The sequence below is a fragment of the Coregonus clupeaformis genome, chromosome 13 (assembly GCF_020615455.1).
Source record: "Coregonus clupeaformis isolate EN_2021a chromosome 13, ASM2061545v1, whole genome shotgun sequence".
Taxonomy (NCBI): Eukaryota; Metazoa; Chordata; class Actinopteri; order Salmoniformes; family Salmonidae; genus Coregonus; species Coregonus clupeaformis.
Window position 1 is genome coordinate 21,207,659 of NC_059204.1, and position 24,053 is coordinate 21,231,711.

At 44.0% G+C, this 24,053-nt stretch overlaps 1 protein-coding gene across 3 annotated transcripts in view; it reads right to left on the reverse strand.

The window, feature by feature from the left end:
* Positions 1 to 2,639: 2,639 nt before the first annotated feature.
* Positions 2,640 to 24,053, reverse strand: part of LOC121579443 (cytospin-B) — an 83,518-nt gene continuing 62,104 nt past the window's right edge. For 2 of the 3 annotated variants that reach the window (XM_041894037.1, XM_041894039.1), the window contains 6 exons: positions 16,572 to 18,151; positions 8,119 to 8,326; positions 7,162 to 7,235; positions 6,740 to 6,915; positions 5,369 to 5,452; positions 2,640 to 4,713 (listed from right to left, as the gene is read on the reverse strand). In XM_041894037.1, coding sequence (XP_041749971.1) covers positions 4,662 to 4,713; positions 5,369 to 5,452; positions 6,740 to 6,915; positions 7,162 to 7,235; positions 8,119 to 8,326; positions 16,572 to 18,151 — 2,174 coding nt within the window. In that variant the 3' untranslated portion in view covers positions 2,640 to 4,661. The remainder of the gene's footprint in view (positions 4,714 to 5,368; positions 5,453 to 6,739; positions 6,916 to 7,161; positions 7,236 to 8,118; positions 8,327 to 16,571; positions 18,152 to 24,053) is intronic. The other variant, XM_041894038.2, reaches the window with a different exon arrangement.

Genomic DNA, 24,053 nt, shown 5'->3' on the forward strand with positions numbered 1-24,053 from the left:
TTTGAAAGTTCTGAGGACAAAGAACACACAAACACACAATGCCTCAGTGATTCACAGAAGTATATCACAGATCACAGAACTATATCAGGGTGTCATTTCTCAGGCAGAAATGTAGATAAAAATAATGAAATCCTGTTCCCCAAACAAGTGCAAGAACCACAGAGTCAAGAATAGGTTAAATATACAAATACAATCAATTAAAAACAATAGCACATCAACATAAAAACATAAACATAAATCTGAAAGCGTTGCTCAAACTCCCGTAACAGTCCCGTTATTTTATCTTTGAACCGCTTCATGTCTGCCACATGTTGGGTCGCGCACACATTTTTCAGACAGGGGAAGTGAGCTGCATCACCACTGGCAAGTTGCGTCTCCCACAATGACAGCTTCAACTTGAAAGAACGTATGCTGTCATAATACTGCGTGACAACTTTGTTGCACCCTTGCAGCTGTTTGTTCAAGTTATTCAGGTGCTCTGTAACATCCACCATAAATGCAAGGTCCTGCATCCATTCTGCGGAATGAAATTCTAACACTGGTTTGCCCTTTTCTTCCATGAACTGTTCAATTTGTTCTCGTAAATCAAAGAAACGCCTCAGCACAGCACCTCGGCTTAACCATCTTACCTCAGTGTGGTATGGCAGGCCATAGATGTGGTCTTTCTCTCTGAGAAGGCTGTCAAACTGACGGTGATTCAGGCTTCTGGATCGGATGAAATTAACAGTTTGGATGACCACCTTCATGACATTATCCATCTTTAATGACTTGCAACACAAAGCCTCCTGGTGCAAAATACAGTGAAAAGTCAAAAAATCACGTCCTCCATTTGCAGATTGCACTTTCTCTCTGAACTTTGTCACAACGCCTGCTTTTTTCCCGATCATTGAGGGCGCACCATCTGTAGCCAGGCTGACAGCGCGGGACCAGTCCACTCCGACCCTGTCCAGCGCGCCGACGAGTGCGGTAAAAATATCAGCTGCTGTCGTTGTATCTGTCATCGGCACCAACTCCACGAACTCCTCGGTGACGGTCAATGTGTCATCAACTCCGCGGATGAAAATGGCCAGTTGTGCAACATCTGTAATGTCCGTGCTTTCATCAATTGCAACCGAAAACGCAATAAATGACTTTACTTTTTGCTTCAACTGGCTGTCCAAATCCACTGAAAGATCGGAAATCCTGTCTGCAACTGTGTTTCTTGTCAGGCTGATATTTGCAAAAGCCTGCCGCTTTTCAGGGCACACAATCTCCGCTGCCTTCATCATGCATGTTTTTACAAATTCACCCTCACTAAATGGTTTTGAAGCCACTGCGATTTCATTAGCAATGAGGTAGCTAGCTTTCAATGCAGCGTCACTGATGTCTCGGCTGTGAGTAAACACAGACTGCTGTTTCTTCAGACCCGCCAACAGTTCATTCACCTTCTCTCATCTCCGCTGTCCTTGAAAGTTGTCATATTTGTCGGCATGAAGACTCACATAGTGGCGACGAAGGTTATATTCTTTCAGCACTGCAACATGCTCTGAACACACCAAACATACAGCTTTCCCATTCAATTCCGTGAATAAATAGGATGACCATTTTTCTTGGAACACTCTGCACTCTGCGTCCACTTTTCTCTTTTTTGACAGAGACATATTGGGGCAATGAGGGTGCCAAAGCACATAATGTTAAAAGTAGAAGCCGTAATAAATATCGCGGGCAAAACAAAGTAGCTCATTGGCTGCACGTGCTTGACCTACTTGCTCTGCCCCGGTATAAACAGTTTGCTTGCTTAACACAATTGCTATTGCGCCATCCAGTGGACGCAATTGGAACAGCAGTTTATTTAATTGAAAAATTGCAGCGCATTTTTATACAGTAAAAAAAAAAATAATAATAATCTCGCGGGCCGGATTAAACCCGTTTGCGGGCCTGATCCGGCCCGCGGGCCGTACGTTTGACACCCCTGGTTTAGAGATTACTCAATTGATGTTCTAAAGAAAGGTAATGATGATGTTTGCCCAGTGCATTGACTGTTCCATGTAATATTTGCTCAATAGATCAGAAGCATATTGTGTATGATTATGTACACATTTCACATGTAAAAGTCAATAACTGGGTTTAATTGTAGACGACAACACCCAAGCTGCAACAAAAAGTATGTACAAAGTTCTCCATCCTTTCCTTTTGGACATTAGACTGCAGATCATGAACTGAGAGAGAGCCTGAGTGAGTGATGGAGTATTGTCACTGATGGATGGATATGGAAGGGTTGAGAAGAGAACTGTACACCCATACACAAAAAAAAATGTATGCACGCATGACTGTAAGTCGCTTTGGATAAAAGCGTCTGCTAAATGGCATATTATTATTATTATTATTATTATTTAACTGAAGTAATAATAATAATAATAATATGCCATTTAGCAGACGCTTTTATCCAAAGCGACTTACAGTCATGTGTGCATACATTTTTGTGTATGGGTGGTCGCGGGGATCGAACCCACTACCCTGGCGTTACAAGCGCCATGCTCTACCAGCTGAGCTACAGAGGACCACAGTAAGGAAACTGGTGAGGAGGAAGCAGAACTACTGTAATGTCAACCTCCCAAAGACAGTGGACTCAAACAAACGCACGCAAACCAAGTCAAGACTAGAGTCATTTCATTTATTGACTTTCCATTGAACAAATACAAAATAAACAGACAGACAAACACCTTATATTGACTATTTCTCTAGATAAACAGTATTGTATATTCGATCTGTCACAGGTATTAAAACCGGAGTCCAACTCTCAATAAGATTTCAACTAAAATAATAAATCAACTGTTGCACATTCACTTGTTGAACTGTTGAGCATGGCTTTAAATCAAAGGAAGATAAAAGTTCATCAACACACAGTTACCACCATATGTCTTATGATGAGGTGGCCTTTTTTGGCAATATCGATAGTACTCAAAGTTAAACTTAACCAGCACGTCTATCTGTCTCTGGTCGAATACTATGGCTTTTGTATGACTGCATCTACTGAATAGTCCTGTTACTAGGTAATAATAATCATTATAACCTGAGGTTTACAGGGTGGCAGTTGGTCATTATACACTTCTAATGGGTGTCATGACGCCAGCATCACTTCAATGATCTGACGTCTACCCTGAAGCAGTCATAAAAAATGAGAGGCTTTTTATTTGACCTGATGGGGTTGCATTAGAAATACTTCAGAATGAGTGATAAAAAATTCACAATGCTTTTAGCGCGCTGAAGTTCAGAGTGGAACATTATGGCCTACAGAACTAAAGAACATTTTGACAATGATTTTGACATTTTGATGAGTTAAGCCAGTTCATAATGAGTTTTAGGCACGGCTGTAAATCTGAGGCAGTGAGGGCTGATTGAATTGGGCAGTGATCAGCAGTTGATTACCCTTATGGCTTAAATTCACAGTGGCCTTCCTGTGTGAACATTATTAGTGATAACGTGATAATGACCAGTGATAATGTAATAATATACTGTCTGTGGTTCAGTGTTGTTGTCTGTAGGCAGAACTCAAACTGGTGAGCTGGACTTCAACTGTAGCTCGGTGACTATACATACACACAATGTAGGACTACTGACCAGTGCAGGTTATTGATGTTTTGCCGTTCTTGATGTCTGGTAAATAACGCCATCTAGTGGTAAATTATCACACCACATTATCTGATATACATTTTTAACACAAGGTGCAAATGAAATACCAAATATCCAACTACAGTACATGACTACATCTAAGTAGCCATCAATACTCTCAAAGACTTGAAACTTAAAGTGAACTGATTGTTGATTACTACCATAAAAAAACGTAAATATCATCCAAGCACTTTTTGAAGTAACAGATATTCCAAACGGTCAGTTATAAGAAACGGATCGTAATAATAACCACAGATGCAGAACTGCTAGGAAACGTATTAGAACAATTATAAACCAAAAGACCAATAAAACCAGCTCTGATCAACAAAAATAACTTGAAAAGCTTTTCTGTTTGGCTTTTTAAACTTGCACTTGGCCTGAAACGTAATGAAACCTAACAGAAAAAATATATCTGACTCATAATGATAACTGTCAGCATACAGCTGATAAACAGACTGTTTGTGCTTCAGTCAACCTTCAGAGAACTGAACAAAAAATGTGTCTAATTCTCATCATTTGTTTTCTTAACAAATCAATGACTCTTCTTTAACAACACATTGAGTAAGTGAATATTCACCACTGAGGCAATTTAAGTGTCTAAAAGGCACAAAAGCAAATAGGAATCAGTAACAGAAACCCCTCCTATCTTATGATCAGTCCCCTCTCTTGACCGCCAGAGAGGAGAGATTCATAAACACAAATACCACAGAAAACACTGCAAACAACACAGATAAAAAGGTGTACAGCATTTTAGAAAGATTTCACGAACAAATATGTGTTAATTTGGCAGCCAAGTGCTGTTTCACAACAGATTGGATTAACTGTAAACGACAGTCTGACTCTGTCTGGGGCTCATATTGTATATGCACCGGTCACCAACCTTGCTAATAAACCCATCAGAATTACATACCACATAACAGTTTTTATGGTAATACTGATCAAAGCAACTCTTTACAATAATACTGTCAGTCTGTCTTCAGAGAGTCCCGATGTGATGTGGTTGGACTTTTCTACCGCCCCTCTACTGCAGTCTTAGTATCAAAACTGGCTCCAGCCCCAAGTCTGAAAAACAAGACCGAAACCAGAGACAACATGAGTTGAAATAAATAGAGAATATACCCTCATAAAAAGCCATGTACTTGTCTACCTGTAATTTGTTTAAGACCCCAACTGCACATGTATACTGTATGTAGCACAACCAGAGTGGTTTCTTTCTCTAAAGTCACTATAGCAATAGAGGCTTTTCCTCTGTCTGTCCCTCTCTCTGTCTCCATGTGTCTCTTAGCTGGCTAATGAAATAAAATCTGTCCTGAGTTCTGTCTACATGTATACAATTCTATACAGACCAAATGTTGTTTATTTAATAAAGCAGATGGTAGCATGAGTACAAATCAGTCATGCCATGTCATACTACTTGACAATTCTCCAGAGGAACCGAGAGGCTAGGTAAAGGATTGATTCAACAGAACAGCAGATGGCGCCAAGTACCAAAATAACATTTTAGTAGCAGTTTCTTTTGGTAGAAATTAAGCAAAGCAAACCCCAGCCCACCCAAATGAAAGGACACAGGCAGCTGATAGACAGTTTGTGCAGCTGCCAGCCAGTCAGACAGACAATCAGTAGGAAGCAGCAGGAAGCAGTAGGAAGGAAAATCAGCAGTAGCATTCCCTCTAAAGGCAGCATTCACTGAGCTGGCAGTGCAGTGCAGTGGACTCACCTGGGCTTTCTATAAGGAGCCATGTCTGAGAGGGGGACATCCTTGAGAGAACGAATGATCTCAGGGAGGAGGGGAGCTTCTGGTCTGGTTTGTCCCAGGCACGTACAGGGGAAAGTAAAGTAAAGTACCGCATTCTTCTTTACGTTCTAATTTACACGTTTACATGTTTTATGTCAGGCAAGCTATATTACAAACTAACTGATGAGCTCTGTAATATTAACAATACTGGCCTAATTTGCCTCTCATCATACTGTCATTGTCACTGCACACAAGACACAGGACCAATAGGCTAAGCTTTTCATCAACACACCAACCAATCATGTCCCTGGCAGCACAGACCATGGTATACAGGTAGCCACATGAAACAAAACAAAACAGAGGAATGATGCTAAAGTGTCTGTCTCATTTTATATTTTGAAGAGAACCGACTCAAAAAGTTTAGTGCTTCTGTCAGTGCAGTCTGGGCAGCAGCATTTCTAGGCAGAGCTTAAGCCACTATATTAGTGCTACACTACTCCGATAAAACAGCTTGTCTCAGTGAAATGCTAGGGTCCACTGCTAGTCCAGTGTGTTACAATCGGTGGTGGTGAGTGGTAGACAGACAGATAGAGCAGTCAGAGTATTGCAGCAGCAACCAGATGGACAGACCAAGATAATGCATGAGAGGAGACCGCCTGCCAATCCTCTATTAGCAAGGTTTGCCAAAGCCCAGGATTTTAAGCCCCCCAAAATCCCAGAATTTAATGGTGAATCATATCCTAATTGGCAGCTAGCATCACCTCGTTTCAATGCATCCCCCACACAAACAATGCTGAACATCATAAGCTACCGTGAGGTCAAATCAGAATTTTTGGGGAAGCCTCTTAAAATATTTTAAAAGGAACCGATTAATGGCGTATTGAAATACAAATGGTTCCTTCCATCTCGGCTCCCTATAGCCTCCCACACTGCATCCTATATGATACTGACTACTATATTGAACACTTATACCATCGGTGGGATATGGCAAGCCCTAGAGTAGCAGCAGCTCCAGGACAGAGTGTGTTAGCTAGGATAGAGAGAGGCCCAGTGCTGAGAGGGAGCGAGAGGGGAAGGGCTAGGGGAAGGGAGAGGAGGTTGGATGTTGGATAGAGACAGAGGGAGGAGTAGGGAAGGTATACTGTAGGTCAGGGCTATTCAAATTGGGCCCCTTAAGGCCAATTACACTTCTGGGTTACATTCTTCCCATCTCATCAGGGGCTGATTTAGACCTGGAACATCAGATGAGTACATTCAGGTAGAAACAAAAACCAGAAGTGTTTTGGCCCTCCAGGACCGTAATTGAATAGTACTGCTGTAGGTACTAAACCCTCCCAGCCATACGGTACGTACCTGACTCCCTGCAGCTGCTCCAGGTCTGAGGAGAGCTTGGCGCTGCGCCCCTGCTCCTCCTGTAACCTCCTCCTCAGAGAGCGGATCTCCTGCTGGGCCTCCACCTTGATGTCGTTGGCCACCACTACGGCTGTCTGGAGGTCTGCCTGGAACCGCCGCCACTCCTCCGTCTCGTCCTGAACACAAACACACATAAATACGCACACACACACACAAATGCACACACACACACACACACACACACACACACACACACACACACACACACACACACACACACACACACACACACACACACACACACAGTATATACCATATGAGGATTGTGATTCTCTTTGCATCATAGCAGTCACAAACCTTTACCATCTTGACCACCAGCAAACCACCTGAAAGTATAAAACCACTAACAGTCAGATCACTACCTTCATTTGTTTACTCAAGATCTTCAGCTGCCTCTCCACTTCAGCCTTCTGCTCCTCCAGCTTCTTGAGTTGGTCTGTAAAGAAAGAGAAATATGTCATTACTTTGAAAACATCAACCACAGAATACATCTGCGAGAGGCGCATATCATAACTGGAGGAGCTGCAGCCATTTCTTAGGCTGATAAATATATACAGTAAATCTAACCTCTTTTACTGGTGGTACTACAGGGCTAATTTATATGGTTATTATGAGCCTGCTATCGGTTAAATCTGCATTGCTATATCCATAACTCATACTTAATCCATGTGTCGCGAGCCTCACCACTAACCAAATAAAAGGACTTAAACAATGCATACCGCTACACATATTTAGTTATAGCATTGCTTTAACCAACTGCACAAACAGGTCTGTAGGATAGAGACAGATGTGCTCGTAATAAAACAGTGTGCAGTTGAAGTTGGACAGAATTGCCTGTGTCTGTCTGTGTGTCTGCTGTGCTGAGGCTTCTGGTGGGGAGACAATCTGCATGTCATCCCAGCATTAAGGGCTCAGTGGGAGAGAGCCTTTAATAGTCCTCTACATCTAACAAGCCTGTAGGGTCACAGTGAATCAGTGGAGAGCCCTGTCAGGCCAACACTCAGATATCTGTATGTCAGTGTAGTGGAGCCCAGCCATAGATCTGGTGCCTCAGACAGCTGCTCGCATCTGTCAGCCCCAGCTGAGAGACCTGCCTGATGGACTCACAGAGCTTCCCACAGTGGTGATATACACTGAATAAGCCTATTCCTGCTATTTTGTGCAGGTGTTGGCTTAATCTGGGCCTTATGTGATTAGGAGTGCTGTGCTCCTGTAACAAGTAAAAGTTAGGTTGATGACAGTTGTACTCTCCAGGTCCAGGATGGAGGAGGTAAGGTAGTACAGTAGTAGACTGGTGATATATACACTAGTGAACGTACTCTCTAGGTCCAGGATGGTCTGGTTGGTGTGGAGGTGGACGGCCCTCTGCTGCTCCACCTGGTCCTCCAGCTCAAAGATGGTCTCCTTCAGGTCCTTGATCTGGCCGTCGGCCTGCCGGCCACCCTTCTCCAGGGCACTGACTCGGCCACTCAGCTCCTCCTCCCGCCTCACGGCTTGCTCCGCCACCTGCTGGCACTCAGCCTCCACCTGGGACATAGTAGGAGATGATCTGATTGGTTAGTCACATGAATAGTTGACATAATTGGTTAGTTGGTCCATCAAGGGGCTTCTCTCTACAAGTGTACTGTTTGGTGCCACCATGAGATGGCGCTGTGTCTGTAGTGACAGTGTACCCACTTTTCCAATGTCGGTTCATGTACCTGTTACCTCTATATTCAAGATGGAAGGAGAATAAAAAAGGCCTTTACAAACAAAAAGCAGGTGCATTTGCGAATGCAGAAATGTCTAACTTTTCTAAGCATGTTTGACAGAATAGGCCTATTGTATTTCATTTATTATTCCAGAAGGTTTGCGATTGCATTAGACAGTTAATTCATAAATCTTAGCCTAATCACTAGATAATAAAGGGTTACTTAACCATGAACAATTAACACATCTAAACCACCAGACATCCTCAAGTCTGGGCATGTATGCTTATCTGACAGTGACACATCCCTTACTGTAAGCAGAGCCTTAGATCTATCTATATAAGACTCTGTAACTGTACCTGCTAATACTCCCTTCTAGTCTGACGTAATAAAAGAGAGATGATAAAAGCTGTTGGACGTCAGCCCTGCCAGTGTCTACAGAGACTCATTGACACAAGAGCCTAGCAGGAACTCCTCCAAAGCCACTCTGATAGCCTAGCCTACACTACAGTGTAACTGGCTGCTGGGTAAACAGGTGATGATGACTGAATGATTTTACAGTTAAGTGTCTAAAGCCCTTGTCTCCTGCTGCAGCTAATACACTTCCTGATACACTATTAACAAATACTATTTTAACCCAGTTCTGCCCTGACTGGACCACCCCAGCGTGGGCACTACTCGGCACAGAGTCCATTAGTGTGTTGTTGTGGGGGGAAACCACTGCTCACTCAGGCTTTCTGAACCTACAAGCAGATGAAGACAATTTCATAGAACATCAGTTCATATGCTGGAGAGTGGTGACGGAAAGTGCTGAACTATCACAAAGCCTCTCTTCACTAGCAATACAATATTTAATTTAAACCATCATGGTAGATGAGGTATTGTGTATAACTGTAGTTTGATATCTCAGAGGTTAAATTGTTCTTGGGGACCTTCAATGCTGCAGAAATTTTTTGGTACCCTACCCCAAATCTGTGCCTCATCACAATCCTGTCTCGGAGCTCTATGGACAGTTCCTTCGACCTCATGGCTTGGTTTTTGCTCTGACATGCACTGTCAACTGTGGGACCTTACATAGACAGTGCCTTTCCAAATCATGTCCAATCAATTGAATTTACCACAGGTGGACTCCAATCAAGATGTAGAAATATCTCAAGGATGATCAATGGAAACACGATGCACCTGAGCTCAATTTCAAGTCTCATACAAAGGGTCTGAATACTTATGTAAATAAGGTATTTCTGTTTTTTATTTTTAATACAATTGCAAACATTTAAAAAAACCTGTTGTCATTATGGGATATTCTGTGTAGATTGATGAGGTAAATGTTTTATTTAATCCATTTTAGAATTAGGCTTTAATATAACAAAATGTTGGAAAAAGGGAAGGGGTCTGAATACTTCCTGAATGCACTGTTTATCCTCCAAACACCGGCTTCAAGGGCATTATCACTTTTATACAACGGGTTACCAACATATTCAAATAATGATTGACATATTTTCATAAAAAACGTTATTTTGATGGATTTATTCATACTATTTCATCCTTCATACTATTTCATCCTTCCACGAGATACACTACACACCTGCTCGTCGAACATCTGATTCCAAAATCATGGGCATTAATATGGAGTTGGTCCCCTCATTGCTGCTATAACAGCCTCTACTCTTCTGGGAAGGCTTTCCACTATATGCTGGAACATTGCTGCAGGGACTTGCTTTCATTCAGCCACAAGAGCATTAGTGAGGTCTGGCACTGATGTTGAGTGATTAGGCCTGGCTCGCAGTCGGTGTTCCAATTAATCCCAAAGGTGATTGATTGGGTTGAGGTCAGGGCCAGTCAAGTTCTTCCACACCGATATCGACAAACCATTTCTGTATGGACCTCGATTTGTGCACGGGGGCATTGTCTTTTCTTTTTTTGTGTGACTTTATACCCCCGTTATATCCAATTGGTAGTTACAGTCTTGTCCCATCGCTGCAACTCTCGTGCGGATTCGGGAGAGGCGAAGGTCGAGAGCCATTCGTCCTCCAAAACACGACCCCGCCAAGCCGCACTGCTTCTTGACACACTGCTCGCTTAACCCGGAAGCCAGCCACACCAATGTGTAGGAGGAAACACCGTACAGCTGGCGACCGAAGCGTGCATGCGCCCGGCCTCCACAAGGAGTCGCTAGAGCGCGATGGGACAAGGACATCCCAGCCGGCCAAACCCTCCGCTAACCTGGACAATGCTGGGCCAATTGTGCGCCACCTCATGGGTCTCCCGGTCGCCGCCGGCTGCAACACAGCCCGGGATCGAACCCAGATCTGTAGTGACGCCTCTAGCCCTGATCAGTGCCTTAGACCGCTGCGCCACTCGGGAGGCCCCACGGGGGCATTGTCATGCTGAAACAGGAATGGGCCTTCCCCAAACTGTTGCCACAAAGTTGGAAGCACATAATCGTCTAGAATGTAGCGTTAAGATTTCCCTTCACTGGAACTAAGAGGGCCTGAACCATGAAAAACAGCCCCAGACCATTATTCCTCCTCCACCAAACTTTACAGTTGGCACTATGCACTGGGGCAGGTAGCGTTCTCCTGGCATCCGCCAATCCCAGATCCGTCCGTCGTGTGATTCATCACTCCAGAGAAAGCGTTTCCACTGCTCCAGAGTCCAATGGCGGTGAGCTTTACATCACTCCAGCCGACGCTTGGCATAGCGCATGGTGATCTTAGGCTTGTGTGTGGCTGTTCGGCCATGGAAACCCATTTTATGAAGCTCCCGACAAACAGTTATTGTACTGACGTTGCTTCCAGAGGCAGTTTGGAAATCGGTAGGGAGTGTTGCAACCTAGGACAGACGATTTTTATGCGCTAGGCGCTTCAGCACTGTCCGGTCCCGTTCTGTGAGCTTGTGTGGCCTACCATTTAACGGCTGAGCCGTTGTTGCTCCTAGAAGTTTCCACTTCACAATAACAGCACTTAGAGTGGACCGGGGCAGCTCTAGCAGGGCAGAAATTTGACGAACTGACTTGTTGGAAAGGTGGCATCCTATGACAGTGCCATGTTGAAAGTCACTGAGCTCTTCAGTAAGGCCATTCTAATGCCAATGTTTGTCTATGGAGATTGCATGGCGGTGTGTTAAATTTTATACACCTGTCAGCAACGGGTGTGGCTGAAATAGCTGAATCCATCATTTTAAGGGGTGTCCACATACTTTTGTATATATAAATTCAGCAAAAAAAGAAACGTGCCTTTTTCAGGACCCTGTCTTTCAAAGATAATTTGTAAAAATCCAAATAACTTCACAGATCTTCATTTTAAAGGGTTTCCCATGCTTGTTCAATGAACCATAAACAATTAATGAACATGCATCTGTGGAACGGTCATTAAGACACTAACAGCTTACAGACGGTAGGCAATTAAGGTCACAGTTATGAAAACTTAGGACACTAAAGAGGCCTTTCTACTGACTCTGAAAAACACCAAAAGAAAGATGCCCAGGGTCCCTGCTCATCTGCGTGAACGTGCCTTAGGCATGCTGCAAGGAAGCATGAGGACTGCAGATGTGGCCAGGGCAATAAATTGCAATCTCCGTACTGTGAGACGCCTAAGACAGCGCTACAGGGAGACAGGACGGACAGCTGATCGTCCTCGCAGTGGCAGACCACGTGTAACAACACCTGCACAGGATCGGTACATCCGAACATCACACCTGCGGGACAGGTACAGGATGGCAACAACAACTGCCCGAGTTACAGCAGGAACGCACAATCCCTCCATCAGTGCTCAGACTGTCCGCAATAGGCTGAGAGAGTCTGGACTGAGGGCTTGTAGGCCTGTTGTAAGGCAGGTCCTCACCAGACATCACCGGCAACAACGTCGCCTACGGGCACAAACCCACCGTCGCTGGACCAGACAGGACTGGAAAAAGTGCTCTTCACTGACAAGTCGCGGTTTTGTCTCACCAGGGCTGATGGTCGGATTCGCGTTTATCGTCGAAGGAATGAGCGTTACACCGAGGCCTGTACTCTGGAGCGGGATCGATTTGGAGGTGGAGGGTCCGTCATGGTCTGGGGCGGTGTGTCACAGCATCATCGGACTGAGGTTACAGGGAAGACATCCTCCTCCCTCATGTGGTACCCTTCCTGCAGGCTCATCCTGACATGACCAACCAGCATAACAATGCCACCAGCCATACTGCTCGTTCTGTGCGTGATTTCCTGCAAGACAGGAATGTCAGTGTTCTGCTATGGCCAGCGAAGAGCCGGGATCTGTTGGATCGGAGGGTGAGGGCTAGGGCCATTCCTCCCAAAAATGTCCCGGAAACTTGCAGGTGCCTTGGTGGAAGAGTGGGGTAACATCTCACAGCAATAACAGGCAAATCTGGTGCAGTCCATGAGGAGATGCACTGCAGTACTTAATGCAGCTGGTGGCCACACCAGATACTGACTGTTACTTTTGATTTTGACCCCCCCTTTGTTCAGGGACACATCATTCAATTTCTGTTAGACACATGTCTGTGGAACTTGTTCAGTTTATGTCTCAGTTGTTGAATCTTGTTATGTTCATACAAATATTTACACAAAATAAACGCAGTTGACATTGAGAGGACGTTTCTTTTTTTGCTGAGTTTAGTATATAGTCCCGACACAAATCTAAGGTTGCTACCCAAGCCGACTGGTCATTTGTTCTATCTGTTCGGATGCCAGAGACACGACCCAGTCATTAAGTCTTTTTGTTCTGTATCTATGGACGCGAGACCCAGTCGTTCGTTCTAAATGTTCCATTGCCATACTGGCTGGCAACATTCTTATCCTTTACTTGCTAGGTAGCCAACTACAGCTAACTTACAGTCATGTCAGAATAACAGCAAAGTAGCTGCATTTGCATTTGTTTAAGCTATTTTCTAGTGACATTTATTTGGATACATCCATAACAATGAGCTAATGATGTGCGATTTTGCCTGGCATAGAAAATGTGCTCTCTGGTCAGGACACTGTTGTTCAGAGGAGCTAGCCAACAACACAGCTAACACACTCCCTTCAAACGGATGCTGGAAAGACTGCAAACTAGCTGCATTTTGTTTAGTTTTACCTGTTTTATATTGACATTTCTTTGTATATATCCATACAAATTATGCCAGCTGATTCATGATTTCGACTGGCAGAGAAAAGCTGCCTGCCTGTCTGTCTCATCCCGACTCCCGACACGTTCATTACTATGGGACAGCTGGAGATCGAATTTCAATATTGAAACAATGTTGCAAATGTCGGAGAGACAGACAGCAAGGTTTATACAAATCTCCGCTGTTGAAAACCAAATGCTAGTTTTAAAAAGAAATGGGAGATAATGTCTAGATGCTTTTTATAGTGGAGATCAAGTTTATAAATTGCCTTGCTGGGCTGATGAGACAGTGGATTTGCGCAGTGAGATGGAACAGAGTAAATAGGCATTTCAACATTATAGCTTTAGCCGGTGGTAACTTGTGGAATAGACACCCCCTGGAATGCTGTTTCAACCAATCAGCATCCAGGATTAGACCCACCTGTTGTATAATACAGCATACTTTCAGTGCATTCGGAAAGTTTTCAGAACCCTTTACATTTTCCACATTTTGTTACGTTACGGCCTTTACCTTTAAAAAAGTATATTCTCATCAATCTACACACAATACCGCATAATACAGGTTTTTAGACTCGAAATTGAGCTCAGGTGCACCCTTGTTTCCATTGATCATCCTTGAGATGTTTCTACAACTTGATTGGAGTCCATTAAATTCAATTAATTGGACATGATTTGTAAAGGCACACACCTGTCTATATAAGGTCCAACAGTGCATGTCAGAGCAAAAACCAAGCCATGAGGTCAAAGGAATTCAAGACAGGATTGTGTTGAGGCACAGATATGGGGAAGGGTACCAAAAAATGTCTGCAGCATTGAAGGTCCCCAAGAACACAGTGGCCTCCATCATTTTTAAATGGAAGAAGTTTGGAACCACCAAGACTCTTCCTAGAGCTGGCCGCCTGGCCAAACTGAGCAATCGGGGGAGAAGGTCCTTGGTCAGGGAGGTGACCAAGAATCCGATGGTCACTCAGACAGAGCTCCAGAGTTCCACTGTGGAGATGGGAGAACCTTTCAGAAGGAAAACCATCTCTGCAGCACTCCACCAATCAGGCCTTTATGGTAGTGGCCAGATGGAAGCCACTCCTCAGTAAAAGGCACGACAGCCTGCAAAGTACAAAGAGATCCTTGATGAAAACCTGCTCCAGAGCGCTCAGAACCTCAGACTGGGGTGAAGGTTCACCTTCAAACAGGACAACGACTCTAAGCACACAGCCAAGACAACGCAGGAGTGGCTTCAGGACAAGTCTCTGAATGTCCTTGAGTGGCCCAGCCAGAGCCCGGATTTGAAACCGATCTAACATCTCTGGAGAGACCTGAAAATAGCTGTGCAGCAACACTCCCCATCCAACCTGACAGAGCTTGAGAGGATCTGCAGAGAAGAATGGGAGAAACTCCCCAAATACAAGCTTGTAGCGTCATACCCACGAAGACTCAAGGCTGTAATCGCTGCCAAAGGTGCTTCAACAAAGTACTGAGTAAAGGGTCTGAATACTTACGTAAATGTGATATTAGCAAAAAAATCTAAAAAACTTTTTGCTTTGTCATTATGGGGTATTGTGTGTAGATTGATGGGGGGGAAAAACAATTTCATCAATTTCAGAATAAGGCTGTAACGTAACAGAATTTGGAAAATGTCAAGGGGTCTGAATACTTTCCGAATGCACTGTATGGAATGGAAAAACTTGAGTAAATGAATGATACAAAGTATATTGAAAGCAGGTGCTTCCACACAGCTGTGGTTCCTAAGTTAATTAAGCAATTAACATGTATAAAAATGCTGGGCAGGCCATTATCTTGGCCATTATTTTGGCTACCATGGCTATGCCCCCATAGGATGATAATGCCCCCATCCACAGGGCACGAGTGGTTTGATGAGAATGAAAACTATGTAAACCATATGCCATGGCCGTCTCAGTCACCAGATCTCAACCCAATTGAACACTTGAATTCTGGAGCGGCGCCTGAAACAGCATTTTCCACCACTATCAACAACAAAAAAACATAAAGAATGGTGTTGCATCCCTCCAATAGAGTTCCAGACACGTGTAGAATCTATGCCAAGGTGCACTGAAGCTGTTCTGGCTCGTGGTGGCACAAAACCCTATTAAGACACTTTATGTTGGTGTTTCCTTTATTTTGGCAGTTACCTGTACATACTGCAGAACAGTGGTCACCAACTGGTCGATCGTGATCTCCAAGCCATTCCTAGTCGATCACCAAACATTTCTGTAAAAAACCCAGCGATAAAGCCTTGCGTTCCTATTTTTTTACTTGTTTCGTGCTGTTGACGGTAGGTGCACTTGATTCAGCAGCCCTAGCGCCGGGAAGGCAAAGTGTTCCCATTTTTAACCATTTAATGGGTCTGAAGGTAGAACTCCGCTTACCAGGCAGGCCCTGAGAGCAAATCAAGTGCACCTATAGGCCTACCACTGGCTAATCAGATAGCCCAGATCCGTGTCTGCACAGTTTCCTTGCGCCATAGACTGTAAAAATAGGCCTCGAACGCACAGCAAAGTTGATAATGTGAGATTTCAAGACTTTAAAACCAAGACTAGAGAGAGACTCAAGGAATACTGCAAAGAGCTGCTGTTTTTATGACTAAATTAATGTTTAAGTTGTTATTCAGTACTGTCAACACTTTGTTCAACAGTTTTATAAGCCATCAAATGCGCATTTGATAAGCTTGCGTTGTTATTATTTGCGGCTTGGGTCATTTGAAAAAAAAAATCTGAACGGTAGATCTCGGCTTGCATTTTGACTCAGAGAGTGATCTTGACTCAGAAAAGGTTAGTGACCACTGCTGTAGAATAATAAATCACAAGACCCATAAATTACAGCCTACACTTAAGAAGGTAACAGGATGATTTAGGGCTACAGACTGCCAGAGGATGAGTTGTAGCTTGGTATCCCATCCACCTTGGTAAGCAATAAAGTTTATACTCTTTTCTATTCTATATGGCTTGGTGTCCCACCCACCTTGGAGAGCAGTCCTTGGGCGTGTTCAGTGTCGGTCTGGGCCTGTAGCAGCTCCTGCCGTAGCTCTGTTACCTCCCCCTCCAATCTGTCTCTCTCAGCATGGGCCACCTTCAGCAGCCTCTGCAGCTCCGTGCTGTCCCCAGCACTCTGCATGGCCTTCAGCTCCCCAACCTTCTGTCTCTCTATGTCCACCTGGGCTTTGAGACGTCCGTTCTTCACCCTCAGGGCGTCCGCTGCCGCCCTGTGTTCCTCAGCCGCCTGTGTCATCTCACCCCCGGCCTCCACCTCCCTCTCCAGCCGGCACTGGAGGCCGTCCCTCTCCTCCCTGAGGGATCTCACCTGCCCCTGGGCCTCCTGGTGTTCCTGCTCCAGGGCCCTCAGGCTCCCCGTCAGCTGCTGCTGGATATCCACCAGCTTTTCCCTCTCGAAGCGAGAGCTCTCCACCAGGTCAGTGTAGCGCTGCTCCAGCTCGGCTGCCCGGCCCTCGTCCCTGCTCTGGGCCTGGGATGCCTCCTGCAGCCTCCCGGCCAGGGCCTCGTTCTTCTGGGCCAGCAGCTCCACCCTCTCCCTCTGCTGCTGCAGCGACGTCTGTAGGAGGCCCTTCTCCTCGGCCAGGCGCTCGTTCTCAGCCGTCAGCTCCTGGACCACCTGCTGCTGGTCGGCCAGCTCCTGTAGTGTGGCCTGGAGCTCCTCTGCCGTGCTGTGCTGACTCTCCTCCATCTTCTGGATCTGCTCCGTCAGCCTCTCCACTGAGGGGTCGCGACCCGGACCCTTCCCCACACCTACAACCCCTACACCACCACAGCCCCCATCACTGCTGCTAACTGAGTAAGACCGCGACGGGATCTTCTCAAACTCTGAGGAGTCTGGCGAGGGCGAGCCCTTGGTGATGTCACTGCTGGAAGAGACTGAGGTTTTGAGCGGGCTGGGTGTGGCTGACTTGGCTGGGAGAGTGGTGTTGTTGTCTAAAGGGAGGCCGTTGACGGAGGGCTTGGAGGGGCTGGTCGTGGTGGTAGTGTTGTTGGACAGAGGAGAGGCAGGCGAGGCCTCCAGGGAGAAAAGCTTCTCCTTCAGGACCTGGTTCTCCTCCCTCAGAGCCGCCAGCTCCCTCTGGAACTTCCCGTTCTTCTCCCTCAGCTCCTCAACCAGGGCCTGTGCGTCTGTAGCCTGCTGGGATGGACCTTGGCCCTGCTTGGAGGTACCCTCGGGTGGGGTGGAGGGGGTGTTGTGAGCCGAGGGGGACGAGGACGACAAGGCTTTCCCCCGGCAGCGCTGCAGCTCCATCCTCAGCTTGCTGATCTCAAACTCCTTCGCTTTGGCTTCAGCCAGCAGCTCCTTAATCTGGCACTCCAGGAAGCCTCTCTCCGAGCCCTCGGCATCCACCCTGGGCTTTGTGGTGGTGGAGCCGCGCTGGTGCTTGGCTGCTAGGGTGGTCAGGCTGGAGGTGCTGACGCTGGGGACCATCTTCTTGGTCGTGGAGGTCCTCAACTGGTCCCTCAGCGACACACGGTCCCTGGTCATGGTGGGGGGGATCTCCCTGGGGGCAGGGATTCCAGATTTCTTAGATCCTGATTGAACACCTGGAAAAGATTATCAAAACACACATTCAGTCTTCTGCTTTATTTATTTCTTTTTTTAATGGAAATCCACTAGTAAAAGTGGTAATGCCTTTGATTAATGCCTGTAACGTCCTCACGATTCAATAGAAACAATTTCACACTCAGACTGAAGCTCAATTGTGATGCAGTGATAATATGATGATGTGATTGTCATCATCAGGGGTCAATCATTCAACCCTATTCATAGATCCCTTTTTTTATTGTGATGGCTGAATGGCTGGTTGGTTGACACTGTGTCTGTGTTACTGTGGCCATTGAAACACAGGGCAGACTTCAGCTGCATGGCATTTCAGTGGATCCACAGGGCTTGGCTGGCTTTCTAGACCTCTCTCTCTCTCTTTCTCTCTCTCTCAAATACGAAGAGCTTTTACTGATTCATCCCCCTCGTGAGCAGGGCGCTGTCTGAAAGGCTTTTATTGTTTGTTTTGAAATAATCAGCAACACAGACACAGGGGGGTTCTTGTTACCAGGGATGACAATGGTCCGGGGCACGTGGAACGTTCCAGCACAAAGCAGCCCGTCTGTGGACAGACACAAAGAGAGCACTGTGTTGGTGACACTACACTGACTTCCATCAACCCCAGAGGGCACTGACTACTGCACAGCCTGGGCAAGAACAGATAAAGCAGGCTACTTACTGTATAACCCCATAAACAACACATATACACACACACTCACACACAAAGAAACATTCAAGATACACTGGCAAGTTGGCTCACATCCACACCTACAAACACACACTCACAAACAAACAGTCTCGGCTCATTTGGAATGGAAATCCTACACCCCTCTGGGCTCTTAAAGCATTTCTCCATTGATGGCCACTTTGCAGGGACTATAACCTCTTTGTACGAGCTGGCTGTGCCTGCCAAGCCTCAGACAATCTCAGGGTCGCAACGCGGATTAGCATTCTTAAAGTGGGGCTCTGTGGATGAAAAGGTGCTGATGAGGCCGGAAAACACAGAGAAAGTCAGAAACATAACTTACTTCATCCAGCACTCAACTATGCTTCTTCTATATAAAGCAAGGAGCTCAGAACTCGGTTTATATTCATTATTTTTATAATACTATCATAAATTAAAATAAAATGCTACAATTCTATATATAGCAAGGACATTATAATGCTTTCTTTTAATAATAACACTATCATAAATTCTTATATTTGCTAAAAATCACAATAAAATGCCAAATAGTTCCGGTAAAACATTAAAAAGCTATAAAAATACCAGGTCAGATTGGCTGGCAGACAGAGTGACTGCAGACAGAGAGTGTGGTTTGGCCTTCAGTCAAACTGTGCTTAAAAATAAGAACCTAAATACTCTGCTGGAGTGACAGCAAGCAAAAGCCAGTCATTTAAATTCCCATTAATCACCTTCGCATTGGTTCTCTATCAGTCAGGTAAAGTGAACTCCAGTGAATTTCCCAGTAGACTAGCCTCTGCTCTGCCAAGATCCCAGGGTGCCATGAAAAATCTATAATCACTTACTTCTCTGTACATTTTACAGTGGATGCCTCCATTACAGACAAAATGAGGCCATACACTCCTAAATTATGTATTATCACATGGAAGATTTTAAGATTTTAACACCTACTTGTATATGAACAAAGACTGTGATGAAATAAATTGTGTTATGTTAAAAATGACTATTCATAATGCATTACAGATTGACATATTAAGATGTTTGGGGGTGCATGTACTGTATGTACAAACCGAAACAGACAGACAGAACGTGGCAAAGACAGCATATACAGTAGGTCAGACCTATAGGTCATATGGGACATATTCATGCAAATTCTCTTATTCTCATTACTTATAGGGGAAGAGAAGCAGAGAGAGAGAGAGAGAGAGAGAGAGAGAGAGAGAGAGAGAGAGAGAGAGAGAGAGAGAGAGAGAGAGAGAGAGAGAGAGAGAGAGAGAGAGAGAGAGAGAGAGAGAGAGAGAGAGAGAGAGAGAGAGAGAGAGAGAGAGAGAGAGAGAGAGAGAGAGAGAGAGAAAGAAAGAAAGAAAGAAAGAAAGAAAGAAAGAAAGAAAGAAAGAAAGAAAGAAAGAAAGAAAGAAAGAAAGAAAGAAAGAAAGAAAGAAAGAAAGAAAGAAAGAAAGAAAGAAAGAAAGAAAGAAAGAAAGAAAGAAAGAAAGAAAGAAAGAAAGAAAGAAAGGGAGAGAGAGAAAAAGAAAGAAATAGAAGTGGAGAGAAAATGAGAGCGAGGCGGATGTGTTTAAGCTCAATCCGTTTCCATTAAGATGACTAATGTTTGGAGTTGAAGTGAGATTCTGGGACATCTCCCATTCACAGCCCCCACATACATCAACTTCCCAGTCCAACTTCCAAGTCTATTTCAGATGTGGTCTGACTGTTCACATCTCATATAAAGATGCCTAACAATGGAACTCACTCTCTCTCAAATTCAAGCTGCTTTATTGGCATGAAAATCATTGCATCAATATTGCCAAAGCAACAATGTTTACAATATACATTGTTATAAAATAATGAATAATAATATAACATAGTGAAATTAAAAAGACACAGAAGATAGGCCTATTTGACAGTCTGATAATTCAAAACATGCATTTTTTTTTTCTCAACAACTTTTTTCTCAACAAGCCTTCTTTCATGGTATTCATAGATCACAAAGATATCCTCAGTGATGATAGCCAACATATGTTTTTCATAATTTAAAAGAAGGTCAAAGGAAAGAACAAACAAGACAAGCTGTGAATTAATAGTCAAGAGAAACTACTTAAATCCCTCAGTTGGGACAAACGCTTCCTGACTCTAAAGTTATCTGAGTCTGACTTGCCAAGCCTTTGACAGACAATGACAACTCCCCATTTTTAGAGGCTACTGAAACAGAAAAAGGGAGAGAGATTGAGGGAGAAAGAGAGATGAGAGAGAACGGCGGAGAGGAAGAGAGTGGACGAGAGAGAGAGGAAAAAAGGAAAAGGAGAGAGAGAGAGCGAGAGAGCGAGTGAAAGTGAAACAGGGAGGGGGATGACTGCAGCGTTCCCTCAATCCTAATTTATCTTCGTCTTCCATGCCGTACGGCTCAACTCCTGGTCCATTCACACACAGGCAGCTCTGGGAGGAACTAAATCAGCCCCCTGTAGGGGGGTCTGCGCTGGGGGGGCGGGGGTTTGAATGCCTCTCAGAGGTGCTCCCCCCCCACAGCCTCTGGAGGCTGGTTCTCATTAATAGCAAAGTGTAAATAATGTGAAACACGAGCTTTGGAGAGAAAGAGAAATATTGCTGCCAAGTAGAATGGGCTTTCTGTCATAAAGGCCCCCTTTATGTTAAGGAACAAGAGAAACGCTACTACATAACATTTCGTGACACAGAGGTTTTTGTGTTGAAAGCATGTCTTTTCTCATATGGTAAGAAAGACATTTTCACAATAGTGTATTGAGAGCATGGCCAAATCATGTCGTTTTTGGATGAGAAGCCACATTAACAGGGTTTAGATTGCAGGCGGCCAAATAAAGCCAGCAGTGACAGCCAAGTTTAACAGGCCGTGCCAAAGTCATTAACCCAAACTTTTAACTTAAAACATGAATGTTCCTACACAGAATATTGGCCAGTGATAACTAGTGTTGATTTTTCAGTGTAACATTTCTAGTGTTGATTCAAGAGTTAAATTAACTCTGCAAAGAGTTGAATTAACACTCAGTGGTGTAAAATAACACCAGTGTTGGTATTAATAACCAGAGTTGAACAAAAACCACGCCCATCATTATCATATTTCCCAGCATGCTCTATTGCAGGTTGATTTTTATTTATTGTTTGTTTCATTATCTATGTTTTTGCATGTACATTGATTGATTAATTAATCTTATGCTACTCAAATTTAAATAACATTTTTCTAAACTAATCCAATCTGTTAGTTGGAATTATTGCACCTGTTACTGAAATGGTTGTTCCTGTCACGAATACAGCCGAGGCTGCCCCTCCTCCTTGCTCGGGCAGGCTTCGGCGTTCGTCATCACTGGAGTACTAGCTGCCACCGATCGATGTTTCTATGTTACACTAGTCTTGTCTTTATTATTCACACCTGTTACCCATTATGCTTATTTGTGTCCCTATAATTACCTCTGTTTTCCCTCCTGGGTTTGTGCGTGGTTGTCCGTTGTTTTACGTCGTTTGGTGAGCTGTTGTGCTGCTCTTCCCTGCGTGGAGGGTTTGTTATGGTTTACTTTTGTTTAGTAAATCCATTCATTTCTCAGTTGTGTCCTGCGCCTGATTCCGTTTTACCACTTCACCCAGATGTAGACAGTTCCAGTTTAGATGCTTTAGGTAACGCTATATCTTCCCAACCCTGGCAGTCATTCTGAATGCAGGTTGCAGGTGAATAAATGTTTTTCCAAATGTTGGATATCCCTAGTGATTGGAAACTGATGTTTTCTGAAGCCTATGGGGCTTTCACCAAATTGTGCCGAAAGACGGTTCATTACTCAAAGCTTTTAACACAATGCACATTAGTGACATCTGCTGGTCAGGAATACATATCAGCATGTTTCATAATCAGAATCACCTTTATACGCCAAATATATTTACACATACCCGGAATTTGTCTTAGTAAGAAAATGCTGCTAGCAATAGACAATATACAAACAGAATACAGACATCATACAGAATATACACAATCGGAACAGTAAACATAAAACTCGAGTATAGGGTGATTACAGTGGGAATATACAATTTACAGAGATCTGTAAATCTGTCTATATATCTATATATCTGATGTTTATACAGACACTTTTCCCCCCTGCATTCATCAAAACTTTGTGGCGCAATGGATAGGTGTGAATTTTTATAAACTAAAGTTAGTAAGAATGTGGGGTTCGCATTCCACATCCTGCTTACCTTTTTAGCCGCCTGGTTCACAACATTAAAAAAAATGCATCTGTGGTATTGTTTAAGATGCTGAAGACAAAAGATTATCATAGGCTAAACTAAGTAAAACAAATTATTTTAACAACAATGTAATAATGTGCAGATAGTGGGGATTCACAGATTTTTTTTTTTTTACTTAGCCAGGATTCGATTCTGCGCCTATGGTGTCTGATAGTTTCGTATTCCTCGACCCTACCTGCCGAGCTACCGTTCAGGTGGTATGTATTGAAAAAAAGTCAAATGGTAAATAAGGTATCCAGTAGAGGTCGGTGTTTGAAAGCTTGGCTCAAAGTTAGAAATACAATGTAGCCAGTCCAGTTCTGATATTTTTTTCACTAATGAGTCTTTTGACCAATCAGATCAGCTCTGAAAAAGATCTGATGTTAAAAGTTCTGATGTGATTGGTCAAAAGACCAATTAGTGGAGAAAAAAAATCTGAATTTGGCTGCCTGTCTAAACACAGCCTATGGAAACTATTTTAAAACAAAAAAAAATCTATACACAATGCTGTGCCTCCACAGGATAATAATCTCATTCACCGCAGCTCTACAGGTTGAGCCAACTGTCAAGTGAGAATGTGAGAAGAATATCTAGAGTAAAATTGAAGTGGTGTCCAGCAGAATGCCACCGCAGGATCAAATGAAGCTTTGTTCGTAAGTAATTTTTCACGTGGTAACTACCTGTCAACATTGCTTGGGATTCAAATGACTAAATAACTAACTTTGACATATATATAAAAAACTTTGGATCCATTATTTGAGAATTAACAATAACAACTAGAGCCAAGCCTTTTTTGATATACTAAGAGGACCGTTATTAGCATGTTTTAACCACTCCTATGTAAATGGTAGATTATCTGACACTCAAGAAGAAAGTCTGATCTCATTATTACTGAAACAGGATACAAGTGGAAAATATAAAGATCCAGTCCATTTACAAAATTGGAGGCCCCTTACACTTCAGTGTTGTGATGCAAA